Source organism: Hemitrygon akajei, chromosome 9 (assembly GCF_048418815.1).
Source record: "Hemitrygon akajei chromosome 9, sHemAka1.3, whole genome shotgun sequence".
NCBI lineage: Eukaryota > Metazoa > Chordata > Chondrichthyes > Myliobatiformes > Dasyatidae > Hemitrygon > Hemitrygon akajei.
In genome coordinates, this window is record NC_133132.1 from 52,614,619 (window position 1) to 52,636,169 (window position 21,551).

General features: G+C 45.8%; 1 protein-coding gene across 3 annotated transcripts in view; it reads left to right on the forward strand.

Annotated features, from left to right (window-relative positions):
* Positions 1–224: 224 nt before the first annotated feature.
* The window catches only part of fbln7 (fibulin 7), a 54,753-nt gene continuing 33,426 nt past the window's right edge, over positions 225–21,551 (forward strand). Inside the window, exons 1-3 of one of the 3 annotated variants that reach the window (XM_073055969.1) lie at positions 225–592; positions 5,476–5,635; positions 16,124–16,297. In XM_073055969.1, coding sequence (XP_072912070.1) covers positions 5,518–5,635; positions 16,124–16,297 — 292 coding nt within the window. In that variant the 5' untranslated portion in view covers positions 225–592; positions 5,476–5,517. Of the gene's footprint in view, positions 593–920; positions 1,216–5,475; positions 5,636–16,123; positions 16,298–21,551 lie in introns of those variants that run through there. The other 2 variants (XM_073055968.1, XM_073055970.1) reach the window with 2 other exon arrangements.

Here is a 21,551-nt window from a genome sequence, read left to right on the forward strand (position 1 = left end):
CAAAATATTGACACTAGAAAGACCCCATCACCAGTTTTTGTTAATACTTTCCTTTGTTTAATCCGAGATTATTTTAAATCTTTTCGCCAATTTCATCCACTTTGTGCGTTCAAATTCCTTGTTACATTCGACCCTGATCCATTCGTAAATGTAAATATTTGTTCAACGATTAGTTATATTTGAGTGATTTTTAAAAAATCCATCTCTGATGACCCTCGCCTTATGGGACATGCCCTCTTCTCGTTAGTAGCATTAGGGAGGAGGTACCGGGAACCTGACGATCCCGCTCAACGATTTAGGAACAGTATCTGCAGAACCTCTTGTGTTTAGGAACAGCTTCTCCCACTCCACCGTCAGATGTCTGACGGTCCATGGCACTACTTCCACCCCCTGGATCCCCTCCTGCATCTCTCCTCTCCACTCAGATTCCTCCTTCTCCAGCCCTTAACCTTTCCCACCCACGGCTTCACCTATCACCTTCTGCCGAGCCTTCTTCCCCTCACGCACCGTTTTAAGGGTCACGAACCTAAACATCGACTGTTTACGCTTTTCCGGAGACGCTGCCTGACCTGCAGGGTTCCTCCAGCATTTTGTGAGTGTTGCTTTGGATCTCCAGCGTCTGCAGATTTTCTCGTGTTTGTAATTTACTACCGTGTTATTACTTTTTTTGCACTATTTATTTATTTTTGTAGTTTATCGTGACCTTTATTGCCTTGTATTGGACTGCTGCCGCAAAAGGATACATTTCAGGGCACGTCAGTGCTAATAAAGCCGACTTTATAATCGCGGCGCGTTTTTAAAGGGCGGTGCATTATTTAGGGGCGATAATATTATTATCGAGGCCATGCTCTTGTTTTGCATTCCTCTGCCGTCCATCTCCAGGAAGTAGGCGGGACACTGTCACTCTGCCGGGAACCTGGGACATCCTTCACTGGGTCCGGGAGGAGGCAATCCACTCCCGCAGCAGCAGCCTGCCTCACGAGTCGGTTGTGAGGGGTAAAGGAGCTCCTCAGTTAGCAACCTCCAGACCCGACCCCACTCAGCCTGAATGCACCTGCCGTTGGACGCCAGCAGTTGTTTTTCCGCGCCCGGGGTTTAGAAGGAAGCTCGCACCTAACGGAGTAAAGGAGCGGGGGAGATATGGTCCCCAGAGTTCCGTGCTGTCTTCTCCTATACCTGCTGATCTCCAGCTTCTGCCCGTCGCAGGCTGCACAGGCAAGTCCGCGCCGTTAGCGTTGTTGTGAAAGTACGCGGAACAGTTTATCCGCGGGAGCGAACGCGGAACGAGTAACGTTACCGCAGAGTCGGTGTCGGAGAAAATCCGTGCTTACTGATGGATGTGTCCGCCGGTACCGCTTTTTGTCCTGTGTAATTCATCTGTTTGTGCGTTTGAACTAATCTTCCAAGCCTTCCAACATCTATGGCACGGTAGGTATTGGAATGTGTTGATTTGAAATGCCCCTATTAATCCTAAAAGGCAGGCTGATTGGCGCTCTGGTTCAGTGTGATGCTTTGCATTTCCAGCATCTGCAGATTTCCCCCCGTTTCTGGTCCAGTGGTATTGACGCTGTTGGCTTCATAACGAACCTCATCATCCGAAATTATATACGCAAAGTTGACCAATTTTTCAATGTCCGAGAAGCGTGTAGTGTACTCGACTGTGAAATTGTCCCTCAGTTACAGTATAATGCCGGACGACAGAAAAATGGCCGGGCGTTGCCGTGGACACGGTGGTAACACGGCACCCAGCGACAGCAGCCCTCCCGGGTACAGTGGCAAGGGAGGGCGGACACGCCACTTTCCCACCACCTTCCCGTTCCCCGTTCGACCAGTGCCCGGTCCTTTATCCCACTGGCGCCGGATCCTCTATCTCGTGCCTATTGGTTACCTACTCACTTGTTACACTGTGGTCATGAAGGTCTGGTCTCTATGCCGGCTGTTCGGGCCCTCCGTGCTCTGCTCCTCTGTCCCACTGCACCTGTCCACTGGATTTCTACTCAGTTCTGGTCCTTGTTCCAGCTGTACTAGTTCCAGTCCCCTAACTGCCTGGATTTGGATCCTCTTTTCCAAATGTTCTCATCCTCTGCATCTTCTAGCTCTGATTCTCTAGTCCACTGGAGACCAGAGAATCAGACATTCTCCAAAAGATGTAAGAAGTGCTGCTCCCCCTATTCCCACTCATCTGTGGTCCCCATTCCATTAGACCATGGGTTCCCAACCACCTTAATGCCATGGACCCCTGTCATTAACCAAGGGATCTGTAGGTTGGGAACTCCTGCATTAAACTATTCCATTGAACTGGGCTCTGGTCATCCATTTCACTCAGCTTGACCGTCTTTTATCCTATAGCACTGTCCCGTGTGTTCCCGTCTCCTATAACACCGGCCCTCTGTCTGGTGTGTCCACTGTGATTTTGTCCTCTGTTCCAGTGAGAAATGATTTATTGCACTCAATGTCCCTCTTGTTCACGGAGCCCTGTTTGTCGTTCATGGGTCTGTTCCTTATTGCACTGAGCGCTTTCCTCCATTCCAGATAGTTTGGCACACGACCCCACTGGCTTCTTTCTAACTGCATGCATGCTCCATAATCCACTGGGTTCCATTCCATGAGGTGCCGGTGCATTATTCCATGGGTCCGTTCATTGTGGTCTGCCTTCCTCTGGGCTCCAGCTCCTATTATAATGACCTCTTGTCTGATTTCTACTGGATTCTCTTTGCATCAGATTCAAGTTCTCTATTCCACTGGATTCTGCACTGGATTACAGACTCAATTCCACTGTGGAATTGTGCCTCTGGCTCCGCCATTGATCAGAAAAATGCTGCACGTTTATTTTTATTTTTTAAAATTTCACTTAGAGATACACCACAGTAACCGGCCCACTGCGTCTGGGCTGCCCAATTACACCCATGCGACCAATTAGCCCACTAACCCGTACATCTTTGGAATGTGGGGGAAATACCACACAGTCTCCGGGAGATCGTACAAACCCCTTACAGGCAATGGCGGAATTGAATCCGGGTCTCTGGTGATCTAAAATCAGTACACCAACCGCTACCCGTATTCCGCTGAAGCTGGAAATGTGAAATGAAACAGAAACCGCCGTAAGGACTCTGCAGGCCATGCAGCAGCAGCAGAGAGAGGAACAAATTGTCTTGAGTTCTTCGCACCGGTGCGGGGTGCCGCAGAGCATTGGGCTCTGAGGTTTTTAGAGCACCTGAACTGGCTCCTTGTTATTTAACAGAAGTCATCAATCGTTTACAGCTCCTCGTGTTTTTCTCGAGCGGCTGGCTCATGGTAATGCAGTCTTCTGCTTAAGCTTGTTAAGTTTATTTTTGATATGCTCAGGGAATCCGTGTTACTTGTATTATTTAAGTGGAGGCCTGATTAGTGCTAATTACGGGGTCCTGGTTTTGAGAATGTTACTTCTCCTGGTGTTGCTCGGCCAAGCCACCGATGTTCTTTTGGAATTATTATGAATCAGCTCTCATCACCATCTCTACATTAGAGTTCTGTCTTTCCTCTGCACTTAGGTTCCGATATTGTCAACCCACACCGTGACACAGATGACCTGAAACTTTCTGTTCCCCCTCCATAGGTGCTGCATGACCTACTGTGTATTCAAGAATTTTCTGGTTTTGTTTCAACTAGTCACATGACTATTCCCCCTGGAAACCTATCACATTTTCCCCCTTTTTATGCACTCCATATTTATTTTGTAATTTACTGTGCAATAATTTTATCTTAGCACTGTGGTGCTGCCGTAAAAACGCAGATTTCATGTCATGTAAGACAATGGTGACAAACTATACTCTGTATTTGAATATCTTAATGATAAGAAGGTGTTTGGTAGGTTGTCTCTTCCAGCCTAACACCTTGCTTTCAGCACAATTCCCAAAAACCCTACATCACTGCTCACGTTTTCTCCATCTCAATGTCTGTCTCCTCAACCTTGTTAGTCATCATGTTGTCTACTTTCACATTCCATTGAAATTCCTCCTTTTGTCATACAGGCCTGGAGTGCAAGAAGAGTCCCTTCTGACCACCACAGTCTTACCAACTATTGCTTCCATCTAGAATAAATTTCAGATGAAGACCCCATCAGTCCAGATGAAGGCCCTTCATCAGTTCGTTTTGGGTTTTGACCCAAAATGCCGACTGTCCGTTTTCCTCTAAAGATGTTCTTTGTCCAGCTGAGTTCTTCTAGCAGTTCTAGGTGTCACTGCAGATTCCAGCAGCTTCAGTACCTTGTGTCTCCTTGGAAAATTCAGTGCTCATACAATTAGGTTGCAAGACATCCAAGCGGAATATGAGATATTACTCCTTCCGTTTGGGTTCCATCTGGTCATCATTCTTCCCCATCCATCTGCCATCCCCTGTCCTACCTTCCCATGTTGCAACACACTGGCAACCATTCCTCTTCTCTCTCGGTTCTGAGGCAGGACCTTCACCCCATCTGTCTACTTATTCCTTCTGCATTCACAGATTCTATTTGACCCGCTGAGTTCTTCTAGTGCTCTGCATATTTTTATAATCTGTTGTTGGTGCTAGTTGAGGAAAAAGTACATTTAAATAGCAACTTTCATCTCCTTTTCAGAAAGACGTAGAGTTATACAGAACAGAATGAGGCCCATCAGCTCACTGTTTGTGCCAGCCAACAAGTATCTACAAATGTATCCCGAATTCAGTCTGCTGCCTTTAATCTTGTGGTGATCTTATTATCATGAGACCTCAGTGGCTGTTTTCCCAAGATGGGTTAAGTGGTCTGAGTGTGCATAGGGTGTCCAAATCCAGGTACTATGTGCTATTTATTCTGCAGGCTTTTTAAAAGCAATTAATTTGTTTATGAATGCCACATGCACTGAAATGAAGTGAAAAACATTGTTTGAATTCCATTCAGACAGATCATTCCTTACATTGAGTTGGTACAGAAGGGGAGTGGTGGGAAATCGGAATACAGAACACAGTGTTGCCATTACAGGGAAGGGAAAGAGCTGTGCAGGCAAGCGAATAAAGTGGAAGGACCGCAACAAGGTAGATTTGGAGATCAGGAATTCAACTGCACAAGAGGTTCATTCAAGAGTCTTACAATAGTGAGATACATCTGTTCTTGAGCCTGGTGGTGTATGTTCTCAACCTTTTGTAGCTTCTGCCTGGTGGAACAGGGAAGAAGAGAGAATGACTCGGATAGCAGGAGTTCACGATTATGTTCCTGAGGGAGCAGGAAGTGGAGACAGGATGAATGGTTTTCATGATGGACTGGGCTGCGTTCACACCTCTGCAATTCCTTGTGATCTTGGGCAGAGCAGTTGCTCCACCAAGCTGTGGCTCATCCAGATCTGACGCTTTCTGGTGGTAACTCTAAACCTGGCGAGGGCCTTCATAGGTGTGCTGAATTTCCTCAGCCTCCTGAGCATAAACATTCAGCATCTTATCTGAGCTCACTGGCTTATTGTTTCTTTTTCCCCCAATGTACAGGGCTGTCTGAGCAGACAAAAGGTGTTAACTGCAATCCGACAAATGCAACAGTTGTTGAAAGGGCAAGAAACCCGTTTTTCTGATGGAATCCGCACCATGAAAGCCAAACTCGCTGCCCTGCAGTTCTCTGTGACCAAACCAACTGCAAACCAGCAATCAGGTACACCTCCGGATTTTTGTTTAACATTGATGTTTCAGATCACTGGCAAGGGCCAACGTAAAGGGCCCTTGAGAAGCAGAGCCACCTTCAGGAGCCACGGCAGACCTGCTGGTAATGGTACTCCCATTGTGCTGTTGGTCAAGGAGTTATAGAATCGAATAACACAGGCCCTTCGGCCCAGCTGGTCCATATTGCCCATGATTCTCATCTGAGATAGTCCCATTTACCCGTGCTTCGGCCATATCCCTCTAAGCCAGGGTTCACAACCTTTATTATGCCATGGATTCCACTATTAACCAAAGGGTCCATGGACCCCAGATTGGGAGCTCCTGCTCTAATCCTTTCCTAAGCACCACAGTAGTGTAGTGGTCAGTTCAATGCTATTGTATCTTGGGGTATCAGAATTCGGAGTTCAATTCTGGAGTCTGTACCTCCTCCTTATGGGATGCGTGGGTTTCCTCTGGGTACTCCGGTATCCTCCACAGTCCAAAGACACACTGAATAGGTTAATTGTAAATTGCTCCGAGATTTAGTTAGGGTTAATCTGTCAACCTGGTTTGGATTCCATGCTCTTATCGCTAAATTTTAAAAATAGTAAAATCCATGCATAGGTTAATGTACCTGCCCAAAACACATTCTCCGAACACTCATTCCATATTCTGACCATCCTCTGGATGCAAGAGGTGCCCACCCGGTCCCACCCTCTGGATGTCAAAGTTCCCCTCTCACCTCAAACCTGTGCCCTTTAGTTCCCGATTCTCCAGCCCTGGGAAAAAGACTGTGATTTCACTATCTACTCCCAGCCAGTGGTACTGAAGCCTATCATCACGAAGTGCTTTGAAGGGCTGACAATGACACTCACCAATATGCTTACCAACAGGACCACTCCTTGGCAGGTGCCACTGTGTCTATCATCCAACTGGGCCTGACACACCTAGAAAACAAGGACACTTACGTCAAAATGCTGATTCTGGATTTAGGCTTAGCATTGAGCACTTTTGTCCCACAGGCTTTGTTCAACAAACTCCTACTCCTCGGCCTAAATACAGCTTGGTAGGGTGAGTGAGAAAGAGATAGTCCAGTCCAGAAAATTACCTGCTGTGCCAGAATCCACCAGGCCCCCCTGTGTGCATAGAGCCATTGGGGTGTGGAAGGAGACAGATAGAGTGAGCCAGGTTATGGTGCTGGAACAAGGGGCTGGGGGTAGCTTACTAGACAGAAGGCCCCTCGTCTCTATCTGGTGTTGCTTTTTCCCCCAGTGATCAGTAGGCGCCCACGTTATTTCTCCACCGATGCACATGCCCCTGAGGTTATAAGGGAGCTCTTCCTAACTGCAGGAGTTCCGGAGGCATTGACAAAGAGGCTCCTGCAGCCTGAAATGGTTCTGGGAACGGAACTGGGGTTCTGGCTGATGATTTGGAGGGTAGTTCCATAAGACGCTTTTCAATTCAAGGGCCAGTGTGACGAAGCTTTTGAGGTTGGTGGGTATCTCCTGGGCGGCCAGCTCATCTTTATTTTGCTCGGAGGGACCGTGATGGCAAAGGGCCAGCAGCTTTTCCACATTCCTGTTGTTCTCAGCACGAGGGTCCTGAATTCCAGTGTAATCCATCACCGAGAGTAAGCCTCGATGCAGGCAAAGTATCGACTGCTACACCCCCTTCCACTTCCAGGATGGTTGAAAAACCAGTGCATCCCAACAGCGAAATCATATTGGTTACAAATAGTGGTGTTGTCTCAGTTGGCAGCAGCCCAGGTCAAAGCTCGCCCAGTCAGGGGAGAAATAACAAAGGCGATCTTGGCCCGGTCTGTAGCATACAGAGATGGTTGTAGCTCTGAGTGTAAGATGCACTGGGACAGGAAGTTGTGGCACTGGATTGGGAGATCCTCGGGCACTGGAATCCACGGCTCTGAGGGAGGAGATTGACTGGCGTGGGATTGCTGTACCTGGACGGAAAGTTTGTTGAGAGTGGCGAGCAGATGGTTTTCCTGCTGCTTCTGGGTCGCACGCTCCTGTCGACAGGTGATTTCCATTACGCATCCATACTCCGCTGGGTCAATTGTTGCTTTCCCCCATTGTGTAGAGGAGGCCTGACCCAAAGGCAGTGCAGTGGAGATGTTTTTAGCAATAAATGATACCTTACTAATAAGCTGAAAAGTAACAAGCCACAAGGGGCCACAAAACAAGAGAGAACAGAAAGTAAACACCACAGGCAATGAGGTAACTGAAGGCTAGGAGCAGCCGGTTGAGGCTGGTTGGTTTGATCAGTGAACAAAAGTGTGGCTGAGAGCTGGGTTTAAATAGGCTGCAGGTGACTCCAGTTAGCTGGGTGGAGACTGGGAGGTGCCTGCCTGTGCAGACCTGACAATTTGGTCCACTGAGTCAGCACCAACCATCATCCACCTGTTAGTACCAATCTTACAGTTATCCTGTTTTATTATCTCCAAATTCCCATCATTACCTCCCAGCCGTTAAGTATCTTCAAGATGATATGGGGGAAGTTGAATGAGTGGGTGAGACCAAGGCAGATGGAATAAAATTTGAAAAAAAAACAACATACCGTTGTGCATTTTACTGCATATTATAAAAAAACTGAATGATTTGTTAAATAGTGAGGGACTGGATAATGTTGATGAACAAAGGGACCTCAGCAATCTCCTATACTATACAAGCCACTGAAATTTTAAACTCTGGTTGGACGAGCAACGTGGAGAATAAATACTGTGTTGCCTTTTCTGGCAAGAGGACTGAGAGGAGAGGAAGATACCATGATTGAATCATATGGAGAGTCTGAGACTACACTTGAGCATTGCTTCAGTCTCCTCACCGGAAAACGAGTATTCTCAGCGCCGAAAGAGTGCAGCAAAGTTCGTTAGACTGGTTACATATTTAGCGTATGAGGCAAGACTGAGCGGATGTTCTGCAGAATTCAGAAGAAAGTGAGGGGGCGCCATTGAAACTTAGAAGCACCGTGGGTTGGACGCAGGGATGATATTTTTCATGGGCAAGGAGTTGAAAAGTAGGCCTACAGTCTCAGAATAAGGAGCAGGTCATTTAGGACCAAGACCAAGATGGCAGGGAATTCTCCAAGCCCGAGGGCTATGCTCAATCACTGAGATCAAAACAGATCAATAGATCCCTGGATAGTAGTTGATGGGGTAGTTGTGGACAAAGGTGCTAGGCAGAAGATCAGCTGTGAATTTGATAAATAGGGGAGCAGTCTCAAAGGGCTGAATGGCCTGCTCCTGTTCCTATTTCCACGTTAGTTCAACCTTGTGTATTCATAGAGCCATGGCTATACAGCAGAGAAACAAACCCTTCTACTCAGCTTGTCCAGGCTGGCCAAGGATCCTGTTTGAGCTAATCCCGTTTAACTGTGTTTGACCCATACCCTATCCACACATCAGTCCAGATCTCTTAAACCCTTGTAATAGTTCTGCCTCAGCAGCTTCTTCTGGCGCCCCATTCCAGAAACCCACCCTGTGATAAGTTTGCCCCCTCAAGTCCCCTTTAAATCTTTTTCATCTATTTTTCCCTTATCCTAGGAAAAGGACTGTGACCATCCAATGTATCTATGCCCCTCATTATTTTATGTACGGACGTTCACCCTTCAGCCTCCTACACTCCAAGGAGAATAACCCAACCTCTCCAGTTTCTCCTTATAATTCAGAATCAGAATCAGGTTTATTATCACCGGCGTGTGACGTGAAATTTGTTAACTTAGCAGCAGCAGTTCAATGCAGTACATAATATAAAAAAAAAATAATAAATAAGTAAATCAATTACAGTGTATGTATATTGAATACTAAAAACATGCAAACACAGAAATTACTGTATATTAAAAACTGTGAGGCAGTGTTCAAGGGTTCAATGTCCATTTAGGAATCAGATGGCAGAGGGGAAGAAGCTGTTTGTGAATCACTGAGTGTGTGCCTTCAGGCTTCTGTATCTCCTACCTGATGGTAACAGTGAGAAAAGGGCATGCCCTGGGTGCTGGAGATCCTTAATAATGGATGCTGCCTTTCTGAGACACCGCTCCCTAAAGATGTCCTGGGTACTTTGTAGGCTGGTGCCCAAGATAGAGCTGATTAGATTAACAACCCTCTGCAGCTTCTTTCGTCCTGTACAGTAGCCCCCCCCACCCCCAGCCAATACCAGACAGTGATGCAGCCTGTCAGAATGCTCTCCATGGTACATCTGATGAAGAAATTCGAGCCATCCAGTCCAGGCAACATCTTTCTAGACACTCTCTGGCTTAATAACACCTTTCCTACAGCTAGGCAACTTGAACCATACACAATACTTCAAGTTCAGTTTTACCAATGTCAGCTGTAACATGTCATCCCAAAACATTTTCCTCACCACCTGAATGCACTTCAGTGCTAAAGTATCAGCTTAAGATAAAAATCTGTGGGTGTAGTACAGCAACAGCATTTTAAGTACAACATAGAGTCCGAATCAAATTTTCCTGAATTTTTTGCCTTGGTTTAAAAATGCTCCCAACCAGGACCATTCCTCCCAAATTGCACTCATTTGAACAGAGATTGAGCAAAAAAAAAACTATATAGAAGTTAAAATACCGTTAAAATCCACTTCGGCCTTAATTCTTATTGAAGATCATCAGCCTGAATCATTACTTCTACAGCTTCTCTCGGTCCTGTACAGTAGCCCCCCCCCAATACCAGACAGTGATGCAGCCTGTCAGAATGCTCTCCACGGCACAACTATAGAAGTTTTTGAGTGTATTTGTTGACATGCCGAATCTCTTCATACTCCTAATAAAGTATATGTTGATGATACAAGCAGAACAGGGCAGATGAACACTCTGGGCCTATTCTACATTCAACACGATTGTGGCATAGCAGAACTTGATTGTGTGCTGTAGAGAAATGTCAGAAAGTAGGTACAAGGCGATAACAGGGAGATGGGAATTCAAATCCCACCATGGTAGCTACGAACAGGCAAATTCAAAAAATTAAATAAAACTGGATATTATTTGAAAAAGAAAGCTGGTCTCAGTAACAAAAACCACAAAACTATGGGACTGTTGTTATAAACCCATCTAGTCTACACATGATGTCACTCCCACCTGTATCATTGATTCCCAAATGTCTCTTCAATTCAGACAGTTAATGCAACAAATGCCAGCAATTTTGATGACATCCCTGGAACTATTCTAGTCAACCGTTTCCACATCTTCTCTCAGCCGTTCACATCCTTCCTAAAACAGAGGCCCAGTTGGATGCAACACACCAATCTTGTAGCTGAAATGCCTCATCCTTGAAGCCATTCCACACCATCGTTCCTGGATCTTCTCAAGGGCTTTGATATCCTTCCTAACACAAAGACTGGAACTGGGCACGAAACTCCAAAAGCAGTAGAGGAGGGAGGGGAAAGGTATAGCTGATTATGCCATCAATAGCTTTATTCCTAACAGCCTGTAGCCAATAGAAATATCAATAAAACGGTTTCCTTGCCTGTAGATTGCTAAAGAGTCTCTATTCTTCTGTAATCTGCCTCTTAACTGCTCAAAAAAGCCGTAAATCTTAGGTTATCCATTAGCATTTTCCCCAGAAGCGACCTTGCTTTGGTTAAAAACTTTTACTTTACTGAGTAGATCTAAATTTTGCACTGTATATTTGAACAAAATTATTCTGAGTGTAGGCAATGACTCCTGGTTCAGATAAAATTGTCATTTTTTTAAAAAATGTATCATCCAGCAACAGATGTTCTTGGGTCCTGCAAACCACAGGTGTCTCCCATCAATTTCTGGAGCGGTTGATTCCAGTCAAAACTGGAGATGTTTTTGTAACAGCATGCTCTGCTCACTTCTCTGAAAGTATTTTGTAAATGTTAAAATTCTTTGTAGAAAAATGGACACCGAAATGTATCCGGTACCATTGAACAAGAGAGAATTGTCACTTAAGGCACCGAATAACTTACTGAGTGGTAGATCTGCTTGGATGTTAGCCAAAACCTGATACTTTCTTATCCATCTCCGCTCATTGGTGTCACTTGTGGCTGGTCTTCCCTCTTCCACCCAAAACAAATTTGAGCTCTTCCAAATTTCCGCTGCCCTAATTTGCAAAAATTGTATTCGCTCACCACCACTGGGCACGCTCATCCCCTTTCACAGCTGATGAACATCAAACAAAAAGAGATGTTGAGTGTATGAAATAAAAACAAAATATGCAGGAACCACTCAGTAAGTCGGATAATATCTGAGAGTTCCTTAAGGTTGTCACAGCCTAGTGAGAAGGTAGTGGTGACAAGCTCCCACTACCTATTAAATATTCCCAGTAGCGCACATCTCAAATAGTCTCTGACAACCACGTCCAGCTCCAGGCTTTCAAGTGTGGCCTAGCTACTAAGCCTGGCAGAACCGTTTTTACTGACTTGGGAAGGGATAAAAGTGGGTTACCTGTGCTTTAAAACCATTCGCTCCGTGCAAATGGGGCTCATCAGCCGAGGATTGGCAGCTTGTCCAGGAACAGGAAAATTCTGATCCCAAACTCCCGCTGCCTTGCGGCTGCACTTACTCATGGGGAAGGCTTTGGGAGTAAACCCTGAGGGGAGAAGTCTGGAGTTGGAGTCCCTAAGGCAGTGCCATGCTGAGATCAACACTGACTGGCAACTCCTGCGAAGCTGCTGGTACCAAACTGTGTCGGGCTCCGCCGTTCCTTTGGGCTCATCAGATGCTTGGAGAAGGGGAGCCTGCTACAAGGACAACAACTTGCTCTCTGTATGCTACTGCCCTGGCTTGCATATCTAGACAGCCAGGATGCAATGTCCATGGTGGCCCCGACCAATGGAGGCCTCTCTGATCTTCAGAGGGAGAGTTAATACTTCAGTTTGATGTTTAAATCTGTCCCTGGCTTCAAGCTCTCACTGCCTCTTTAACCTACAGTTAGTCAGTCTCTCACTTTCTTCCCCTTTTAAACGGTGACAACATTCAGCCTTCCAGTCCTGCACCACCCCTCTGGGGCTGGCAGACAATACTCAGAGCCTGTGCTGTTTCCTCCCTTGCTTCTTTTAAGAGCCCAGGAAACATTTCATCTGGGCCTGTGGGCCTGATGATTACCTGACCCCTTCTATGTCCACTCTCTCTGTTTCTCGTTTCTAAAACCTCATGTCTTTTTTATACCTTGCTTCTCTTTCAGCCTTTAGAGCTGCTCCCTCACAGTTCCAGGTTCAATCCTGGCCTCTGTACTGCCTCTCTGATATTTACACATTACTGTATTCTAGAGACCATGTCGGTTTCATCAGGAAGTTCTTCTTTCCACTGCATACCGGAAACATGCAGGTTTTACGTTAATTGGCCACTGTAAGTTGCTCCTGGCCTGTAGGTGCATGGTAGAACCCATAAGGCCATAAAATGTAGCAGCAGAATTAGGCCATTTGGCCTATTCAGTTTGCTCTGTTATTTCATCATGGCTGATCCAATTTTCCTCTCAGACCCAGTCTCCTACCTTCTCCCCGTATCCCTTCATGCCCTGAACAATCAACCTCTGCCTTAAATATACATAAAGACTTGGCTTCCACAGCTACCTGTGGTGATGAATTCCACAGATTCACCATTCTCTGGCTAAAATTCCTCCTCATCCTTATCCTGAAAGGGTGCCCCTCTATTCTGAAGCTGTGACCTCTGGTCTTAGACTCTCCCACCAGAGGAATCATCCTCTCCACATCCACTCTATCAAGGCCTTTCACCATTTGATAGGTTTCAATGAAGTCACTGCTCATTCTTCTGAATGCTAGTGAATACAGGCCCAGAACCATCAATAACACTTCATATGACAAGCCATTCAATCCTGGAATCACTTGTGACCTTCATTTGAATCCTCTCCATTTTCAGCACATCCTTTCTAAGATAAGGGGCCCAAAGCGGCTCACAATACTCCAAGTGAGGCCTCACCAGTGTTTTTTCTAAAGTCTCAACATTACATCCTTGCTTTTATATTCTAGTCCTCTTGAAATGAATGCTAACATTGCATTTGCCTTCCTCGCCACAGACTCAACCTGCAAATTAACCTTTAGGGAATCCTGCACAAGGACTCCCAAGACCTTTTCCACCTCAGTTTTTTTTTGTATTTTCTCTCCATTTAGAAAATAGTCAACCCTTTTATTTCTTCTACCAAAGACCATATACATCCGGGCACTGTATCCTATCTGCCATTTTTTTGCCCATTCTCCTAAACTGTCTAAATCCTTCTGTAGCCTTCTACTTCTTCAAAACTACCTGCCCCTTCACCTAGTGTGGAGTGACATTTACAATTTTCCATTCTTCTGGAGCTATACCAGAACTAGTGATTCTTGAAAGATCATTATTAATGCCTCCACAATCTTTTCAGCACCTCTTTCAGAACCCTTGGATGTACACCATCTGGTCCAGGTGACTATTTATCTTAAGACCCTTCAGTTTCCCATGAACCTTCTCTCTACCCATGGGAATGTGGGAAAATAGAATGGGATAGGCGTAGGGTTAGCATAAATAGGTGGTTGATGGTAGGTGCAGACTTGATGGGTTGAAAGGCCTGTCTCCATGCTGTATGTTTCCATGGAGATGTACTGTACATCTTTCGCTTCCACATTCAGGCAGCCATTTTAGCCTCCGATAAAACATGTCCAAGATGTCCAGTGGCAGTGGTCACTCCGGTTCCAATTAATGGTGTAATTGTTCATCCTTTGTCTTTCTTGTGATCTTAAGACACTACTGGATATTAACAGCACCAAGTACTGCAAGTCTTAACTTATTTGTTTGGTTATTTGTAGTAATACTAATTTATGAGTTACGTGTACCCAGTTGTGGGCATTGGTCCAGAGGAACATTGTTTCCTCTAGTGGTACACATGTGTGCTGTTGGTTGATGATAAACCTGGACTTAATTTTGAACTTGAACCTACTGTTTAGCTACTCTCTTCCCTTCATGGACTTGTACAACGCATTGCCTTCAGTTGCCAGTACTCTTTCATGCACCCTCGTTGCCTCCGGCCCCCAGCACCTTATGCGGCACCTCCCGCACTTTCACAGAGTCAGAGAGTTGCACGCCACAGAATAAGGCACTTCAGCCCATCATGTTCATGCAAACCTTTCTCCCATTTGCTTGCTTTAGGGCTATATCCTGCTACATCTTGCCTGTTTACGTGCATTATAATTGTAACAGATCCTGCCATTTCCTGTGGCAGCGCGTTCCAGATATCAATCATTCTGTATTAAAAAGCACTAACTCATCCAAGCCCCCTTATAAATCCATTCTCTCACCTTAAACCCATGCCTCTCCTGCTTTTCATACACCTATTATGGTCTGCGCTCTCAGTCTTTCATAAGTTGTTTAACTCATGAAGGGAGGGAATGGAGGAGAGATGAGGCGCGGTAAGGGTTAATCTCATCAGTACCAAAGAATGTTCATCGTAATTGTGCAGCTGTCAGCTCTGGTTCATTGGGGAACACTCGATTCAAAAGTTAGTCCTCCCCGTGGGTCTGTTGCCTCCAACAGCACTGACGCTGTTAGTTTCAGCCACTTTAGGCTAGTTCATATTTCACAGGAACTCAGGAGCTGTAACCTGGAGTAAGAAACATGCTACTGGAGGAACTTGGCAGGTCAGGCATCATCCGTGGAGGCAGAGCAATGGTAGACACCCTGAGGCAGGGTCTCGACCCAAACACTAACCATCCCTCTGCCTCCACAGATGATGCCTGACCAGCTGGGTTCCTCCAGCAGGTTTATTTTTCTTTTGCTTCACAAACAGCTACTGGATCTTCAAATGTTTGTGTGTTTACTGTTCGAAACCCCCCGGTTTCCCTGGCTGCGTAAATCTAGGGAAGACAGCCTCCAGCCCGGCTAAACTCGTGAGACTGAGGCGTGCTTGATCCCACCCCAAATCCCTGTTTGTGTGGATGCTTTTTAATTTGCTACCCTGTTACAAATTAATGCCACAAAATAATTGCATATGATTGAAGGATTATATTTATGTATCTTAATTTGACTAAAGGGTTAGTATAGAACGGAAAAAAGAAAAGGGCCCATTTTAATGAAACGGTCAAATGTGCACAAGTTGGAGCTCAAAGCTTCTCCATAGTCACCGATCTTCAATCGATCTTGCCCCTGGCTTCGTTGAATCATGGACCCGCTCCGGGTCGAATTCTACTATCTCTTCTCTCCTGTGTCTTCCCTCTTCATCTCCTCTTGAACAAAAGCCCCAAGTCCAACCTTAGTGTCCCTCACCAGAGAAACCTCCGCTTACTTCGACCATCCTAATTGGGTGGTACACGTTTCTCCTCATCTCTTGTCTTCAACAATGATCCAAACAAGCTGAACGCAGAACAGACTGCTCTCACAGAACTGCTAAATGAAACACAGCCAGCATAACACTAAAAGTATGAACCAGGCCATTACATGTATGATTTGTAGTCAATCATGGTCGGCAGAAGCTCCTCGGGTGTGCAGAATGTGAGCTCTGCTCAGACCACCCTCTCTCTGTTTGTTTCAGTGTTATCGTGCCCTCCTCTGGAGGCCCCCAGGCACGGCAAGAAGTTTGGCTCCAAGTATAGAACAGACCACGAAGTCCACTTCGTCTGCCAGCCCGGATATCAGCTGAGTGGCTCAAGTATGAGAGTGTGTCTGCCCAATGGTCGGTGGGCAGGGGAGAGAGCTAACTGCTCAGGTAACTCTCCTCACCCTTTCACCATAGGTTGGCACGGCGTGACCAAGATCTCCAGTCATTCGCTTAAGACAAGGAAGCAGGAATCCAGAGACTAAAGATGAGACTCATCACTGCCGTGGCTGGTTTCTGGATCGAGCAAGCTACGGCAATGATGAGTTATCCTGTCGGAGTGGGCGGCTTTCTCTGAAATGTGATTGGTGGAGCAGTGGGGCTGGGCTGGGACTGATGGTAATGGTGGGCTGGTGATGAGGTAGGGTTGGGTGACAGTGGTGGATGATAACTGCGTGAGGGTTATGGTAATGGTAGGCTGGAATGGGGTGATGGTGGTAGGGTGAGGAAGATGGTGAGAGTTATAGTGTTGGGCTGGAGAGATGGTGGAGGTGATGGTAATGGGGTCGGGAAGATTATGGGGGGATGTTAGTGGTGGGATGATTGGGGTGATGGTAGGGAAGTGTTGGGTCTGGGGTGATGCTGTGGGGGGTGATTGAGGGGTGTTGTGTGGTGGGCAGAGCAGGGATGATGGTAGAGCTGGGGTGTTGGAGTGGCGAAGGGGTATGTCTTGGATAATGTTTTTGCCGGTGGGGATTGACGTGCGGAGGAGATGTTAATCTCTTCACTTCTAGTTGAATACATCTTCCGGTCCTCCAGGAATGAGGTGTGGTTTCCTGCTACCTCTCTCCCCCCTCGGTCAGTGAATTGTCCTTTCTAAAGACTCAACATATTTCACTTCAGTGGAGTGAGGAAGAGGGCCCCCACCGAAAGTGCTGTCCTTCAGGACAGGCTTTTTCCTCAGAAGACATGACAGCCTTATTTTGAAGAAGAGTGCACGAGTTCCTCTGAGATCCAGACTGATTAATTATTGCACAGGACCTTCGTAAAGAACAAGTATTATTTCTCTCAAGAAAGTTATTGGTATCCTCGCTATCTTTATCCTGAAAACCTCTCATGTCCTTTGCAATGACTTACCTCAGCAACTATATTTATGTTTCATCTGATTTTGCGACGAAGGCCAGCTTTCCATTTGCCTTAATTACTGAATCTGCTTGCTACCTTCCTGTGATAAATGTACAATTCCTCTTCCTGTAATTTCGGAATCAGAATCTCAACCAACATTCTGATTCTTTTTCCCCACCAAAGTAAGCTAATCCACAGATTGTCTCCCATCTGCCAATTTTTTTGCCCCCTCGCTTAATTTATTTTTAACCTTTGCAGAAACTATTATCGTCTACCTTTACATAAGCACTTTTCTGTACAATACACTTGGTTCCCTCATGACCAAGTCATTATTGTAAATAGTTGAAATTCCAGATCTGATTCCCGTGGTATTCCATTAGTTCAACATTTTTGTGTGCCCTTTCATAAGATGTAGGCAATGTTGGTCTTCTATCTGACTATGACCATAATTGTTCTTGGCAAACTTTTCTACAGAAGTGGTTTGCCATTGCCTTCTTCTGGGCAGTGTCTTTACAAGACAGGTGACCCCAGCCATTATTGATACTCCTCAGAAATCGTCTGCCTGGCATCTGTGGTCACCTAACCAGGTCTTGTGATATGCACCAGCAGCTTTGACAACCATCCACCACCTACTCCTACGTCTTCATGTGACCCTGATTGGCGGGGGGGGGGGGGAGCAGTGGCGGCTAAGCAGGTGCTACACCTTGCTCAAGGGTGACCTGCAGGCTTGCAGAGGGAAGGAGCACCTTACACCTCCTTTGAGAGAGACGTGTCTCCACCCTGCCACCCAATCCCATTAGTTACAGGTTGGAAACATGAAAATGACTGAGTTAACCTGGCTGTGTGTCTTCTGTCAGTAAGACTGTCCTCTATCAATGATGACACCAGAGATGGCAGATGCTGGAACCTGGAGCAACAAAACATCTGCTGAGGATCTCAACGGGTGAAGCAGCGTGTATGGGGCCGGGGATTGGGGGTGGGGGGGGGGGAATGTAATTCCTGATGCAGGGTTTTGACTTGATGTCAACAGTCCCTTTCCTTCGACAGATTCTGCTCCGCATGCTGAGTTCCCCCAGCATTGTTTGTTACTCCTCTGCTGATAAATTGAGTCAGCACTCTTGTGAAGTTCCGTCAGGCACCAGATTTTTGAAAATACGCAATGTTACTCCTCCCCTCTCCTCTTCTCCCCACCGCACCGCCCCATTTGTTGTATCCTCAAAGAACATGTAGATTACCTACTTACTGCCCATTATGCCACTGGCTTTTAGGCCAGCGAGAAGATCCTCCAACTCTGTGGTGATGGTCCAGGACTTCCTTCATCATGTCAGTAGCTTCCTCTCGGTTTTCATCACTGTCAGTCACGCATGTGACTGAGGATTCTTCATTGCTGGTTCGGTAACAATTTTATTTTACCAGTCAGGGTCGTTAGCCCTGAACTGAACCCCCAAACCTGGGGGTCCACCTCTACCTTTTCACCTGTTTGGCATAGGTGACTCTACCAAGAGCCAAAGCATAAAGCCCTGACTACAGATAACATGGCTCTCTGGGTCACTGAAGCACACCAGTTTCTAAACCATGGCAAGGTTCGGAATCAGGTTTAATATCACTGGATTATGTCATGAAATTTGTTAACTTTGCAGCAGCAGTTCAATGCAATACACGATAAATATAGAAAAAAATGGATTACAGTAAGCAGGTATGGGTGTGTACATACAGACGTATGTAAGATGGCAACTATACTTCATTAGGAGTTTGAAGAGATTTGGTGTGTGAACAAAAAAAGTCAAAAACTTAGATGGATGTACCATTGAGAGCATTCTGACAGGCTAGATTACTGTCTGGTATGGAGGGGCTACTGCACAGGACCGAACGAAGTTGCAGAGGGTTGTAAATTTAGTCAGCTCCATCTTGGGTATTAGCCTACAAAGTACCCAGGACATCTTCAAGGAGCAGTTTCTCAGAAAGGCAACGTCCATTATTAAGGACCTCCAGCACCCAGGGCATGACCTTTTCTCTCTGTTACCATCAGGTAGGAGGTACAGAAGCCTGAAGGCACACAGTCAGCGATTCAGGAACAGCTTCTTCCCTTCTGTCATCTGATTCCTAAATGGACATTGAAACCTTGAACACTACCTCACTTTTTTAATGTATATTATTTCTGTTTTTGCACATTTTTAATCTATTCAACATACATATACTGTAAGTGCTTTACTCATTTATTATTATATTTCCTCTTTTATGTTTTGCATTGAATTGCTGCTGCATTAACAAATTTCATGATACACGCTGGTGATTATACTGTAGTAGGCCTCTGTTAGTCTCGATAGACTATGGATTTGCACCTTGGAAAGATTCCAGGGCGCAAGCCTGGGCAAGGTTTTTTTTATGAAAGACCAGCAGTTGTGTGGTGAACTACATATACCTGTTTGGACACGCCCCCTGCTGACTGCTCCTGTGGCTCCTCCCACAGACCCCGGTATAAAGGTGATTGAGGCCTGAGCCGGCCCTCAGTCTCCAGGATGTAGTATGGTGGTCAACTACTGCTTGTTCTTTCTTCCAGTCAATAAAAGCCAATATCTCGACTTCACATCTCAGAGAGAGTTATTGATGGTGCATCAAGTTGCCCATGCTGCAAGTCTCCCCTCTCCACGCCACCAATGTTGTTCGAGGGAAGGGCATTAGGACCCATACAGCTTGGCACCGGTGTCGTCGCAGAGCAATGTGTGGTTAAGGGCCTTGCTCAAGGACACACACGCAGCCTCAACCAAGGCTCGAACTAGCGACCTTCAGATAACTAGACGAACGCCTTAACTACTTGGCCATGCGCCAACACGCTGGTGATTATAAACCTGATTCTGATATATATTTAAATTAAAATAAGTAATACAAAAACAGAAATAAAAAAGTAGTGAGGTAGTGTTCATGGGTTCAATGTCCATTCAGAAATCAGAGAGCAGAGGGGAAGAAGCTGTTTCTGAATCGTTGAGTGTGTGCCTTCAGGCTTCTGTACCTCCTTCCTGACAGTAACAATGAGAAGAGGGCCTTGTGGGGTAGGTGGGGGGTGGTCCTTAATAGTGGATGCTGTTTTTCTGAGGCATTGCTCCTTGAAGGTTTCTTCAATACTACACCCCAAGATGGAGCTGACTGAGCTTACAACTCTCTGCAGCTTTGTTTGGTCTTGTGCAGTGGCCCCTCCATAACAGACAGTGATGCAGCCTGTCAGAATGCTCTCCACAGCACATCTGTGAAAAAAGAGATTGTGGTCCCCATTCACAGTTAGTTCAGGCTTTATTTTAACTATTTCTTCTACAAACTCTTAAATTTCTTTCATCTGTTTCCCCCGCCCCCATTATACTTTAGCATCTATTCTTCCAACCTTTTCCTTTTTACCTCTATCATCTATTCGCTCTATGACTGTTTAGAAAGCCTGGCCTGGCACACTGAAGGCCGTGACTGAAAATGTAGATTCTGTCTGATTGAAACTTAGAGCTTATTAGGGAAACAAAATTATTTTCCAGGTAGGCCATTTTTTTAAAATAAATCTTATCAATCAAAAACAAAATAACTAACCTTAAACATACATTTTAAAAAAGCCTAGGTGACTCTAACAGAAACAATGAATGTAAGCATTCTATCCACTTTTTAACGTAAGATGTAATGTATGGGTTGATGCTTCCATTAAAATAATACTTGCTAATGAATATGCATATGGTTAGTTCACGGAGTCAACTTTCTTTCTTTGATAGCGAAAGAGCAAATTGAACACGGGAGCCCTTCTCTTGCTTTGACTCCTTAAGTAAAACTGCCGACGAAGTTTAACAATAGCCCCTAGATTTCTGAAGATTTGAATAATGAAGTTTTTCTGGTGTTGCTAGTCACAGAAAATCACTCTGATCAAAGCCAGCTTGAAGATCACACGCTTAAAGTAAACCGGCTTTGCATTTCCCACGTGGGAACACCCGCTTGTCTTTCCTCAGTGGAATGATAAACGCATTCTTCCACATTCCAGGCAGAGCTTCCCCATCAGGCAACCTTGGCCATCGTGAGGCGACCTGCACTCACTCGCACAGCAAGCCAGCCACCAGCCTTGACGGATTTCGGAAGTCACGTTGGGCTAATGGTTTCAGACATATCATTCCAATAACTTCATGGTCTAACAGTCCGGAGCTATTCCAGGCATGCTATTGATGGCTTCTGCGCCTCGTCTGCAGGGGTGGAGTGATAGTGCGGATGTTGCACAGATGGTCGGCTTCAGAGAGCTCTGTGTAGCAGTTTGTGCAGGGTTTAGCTCGTCTGTCTG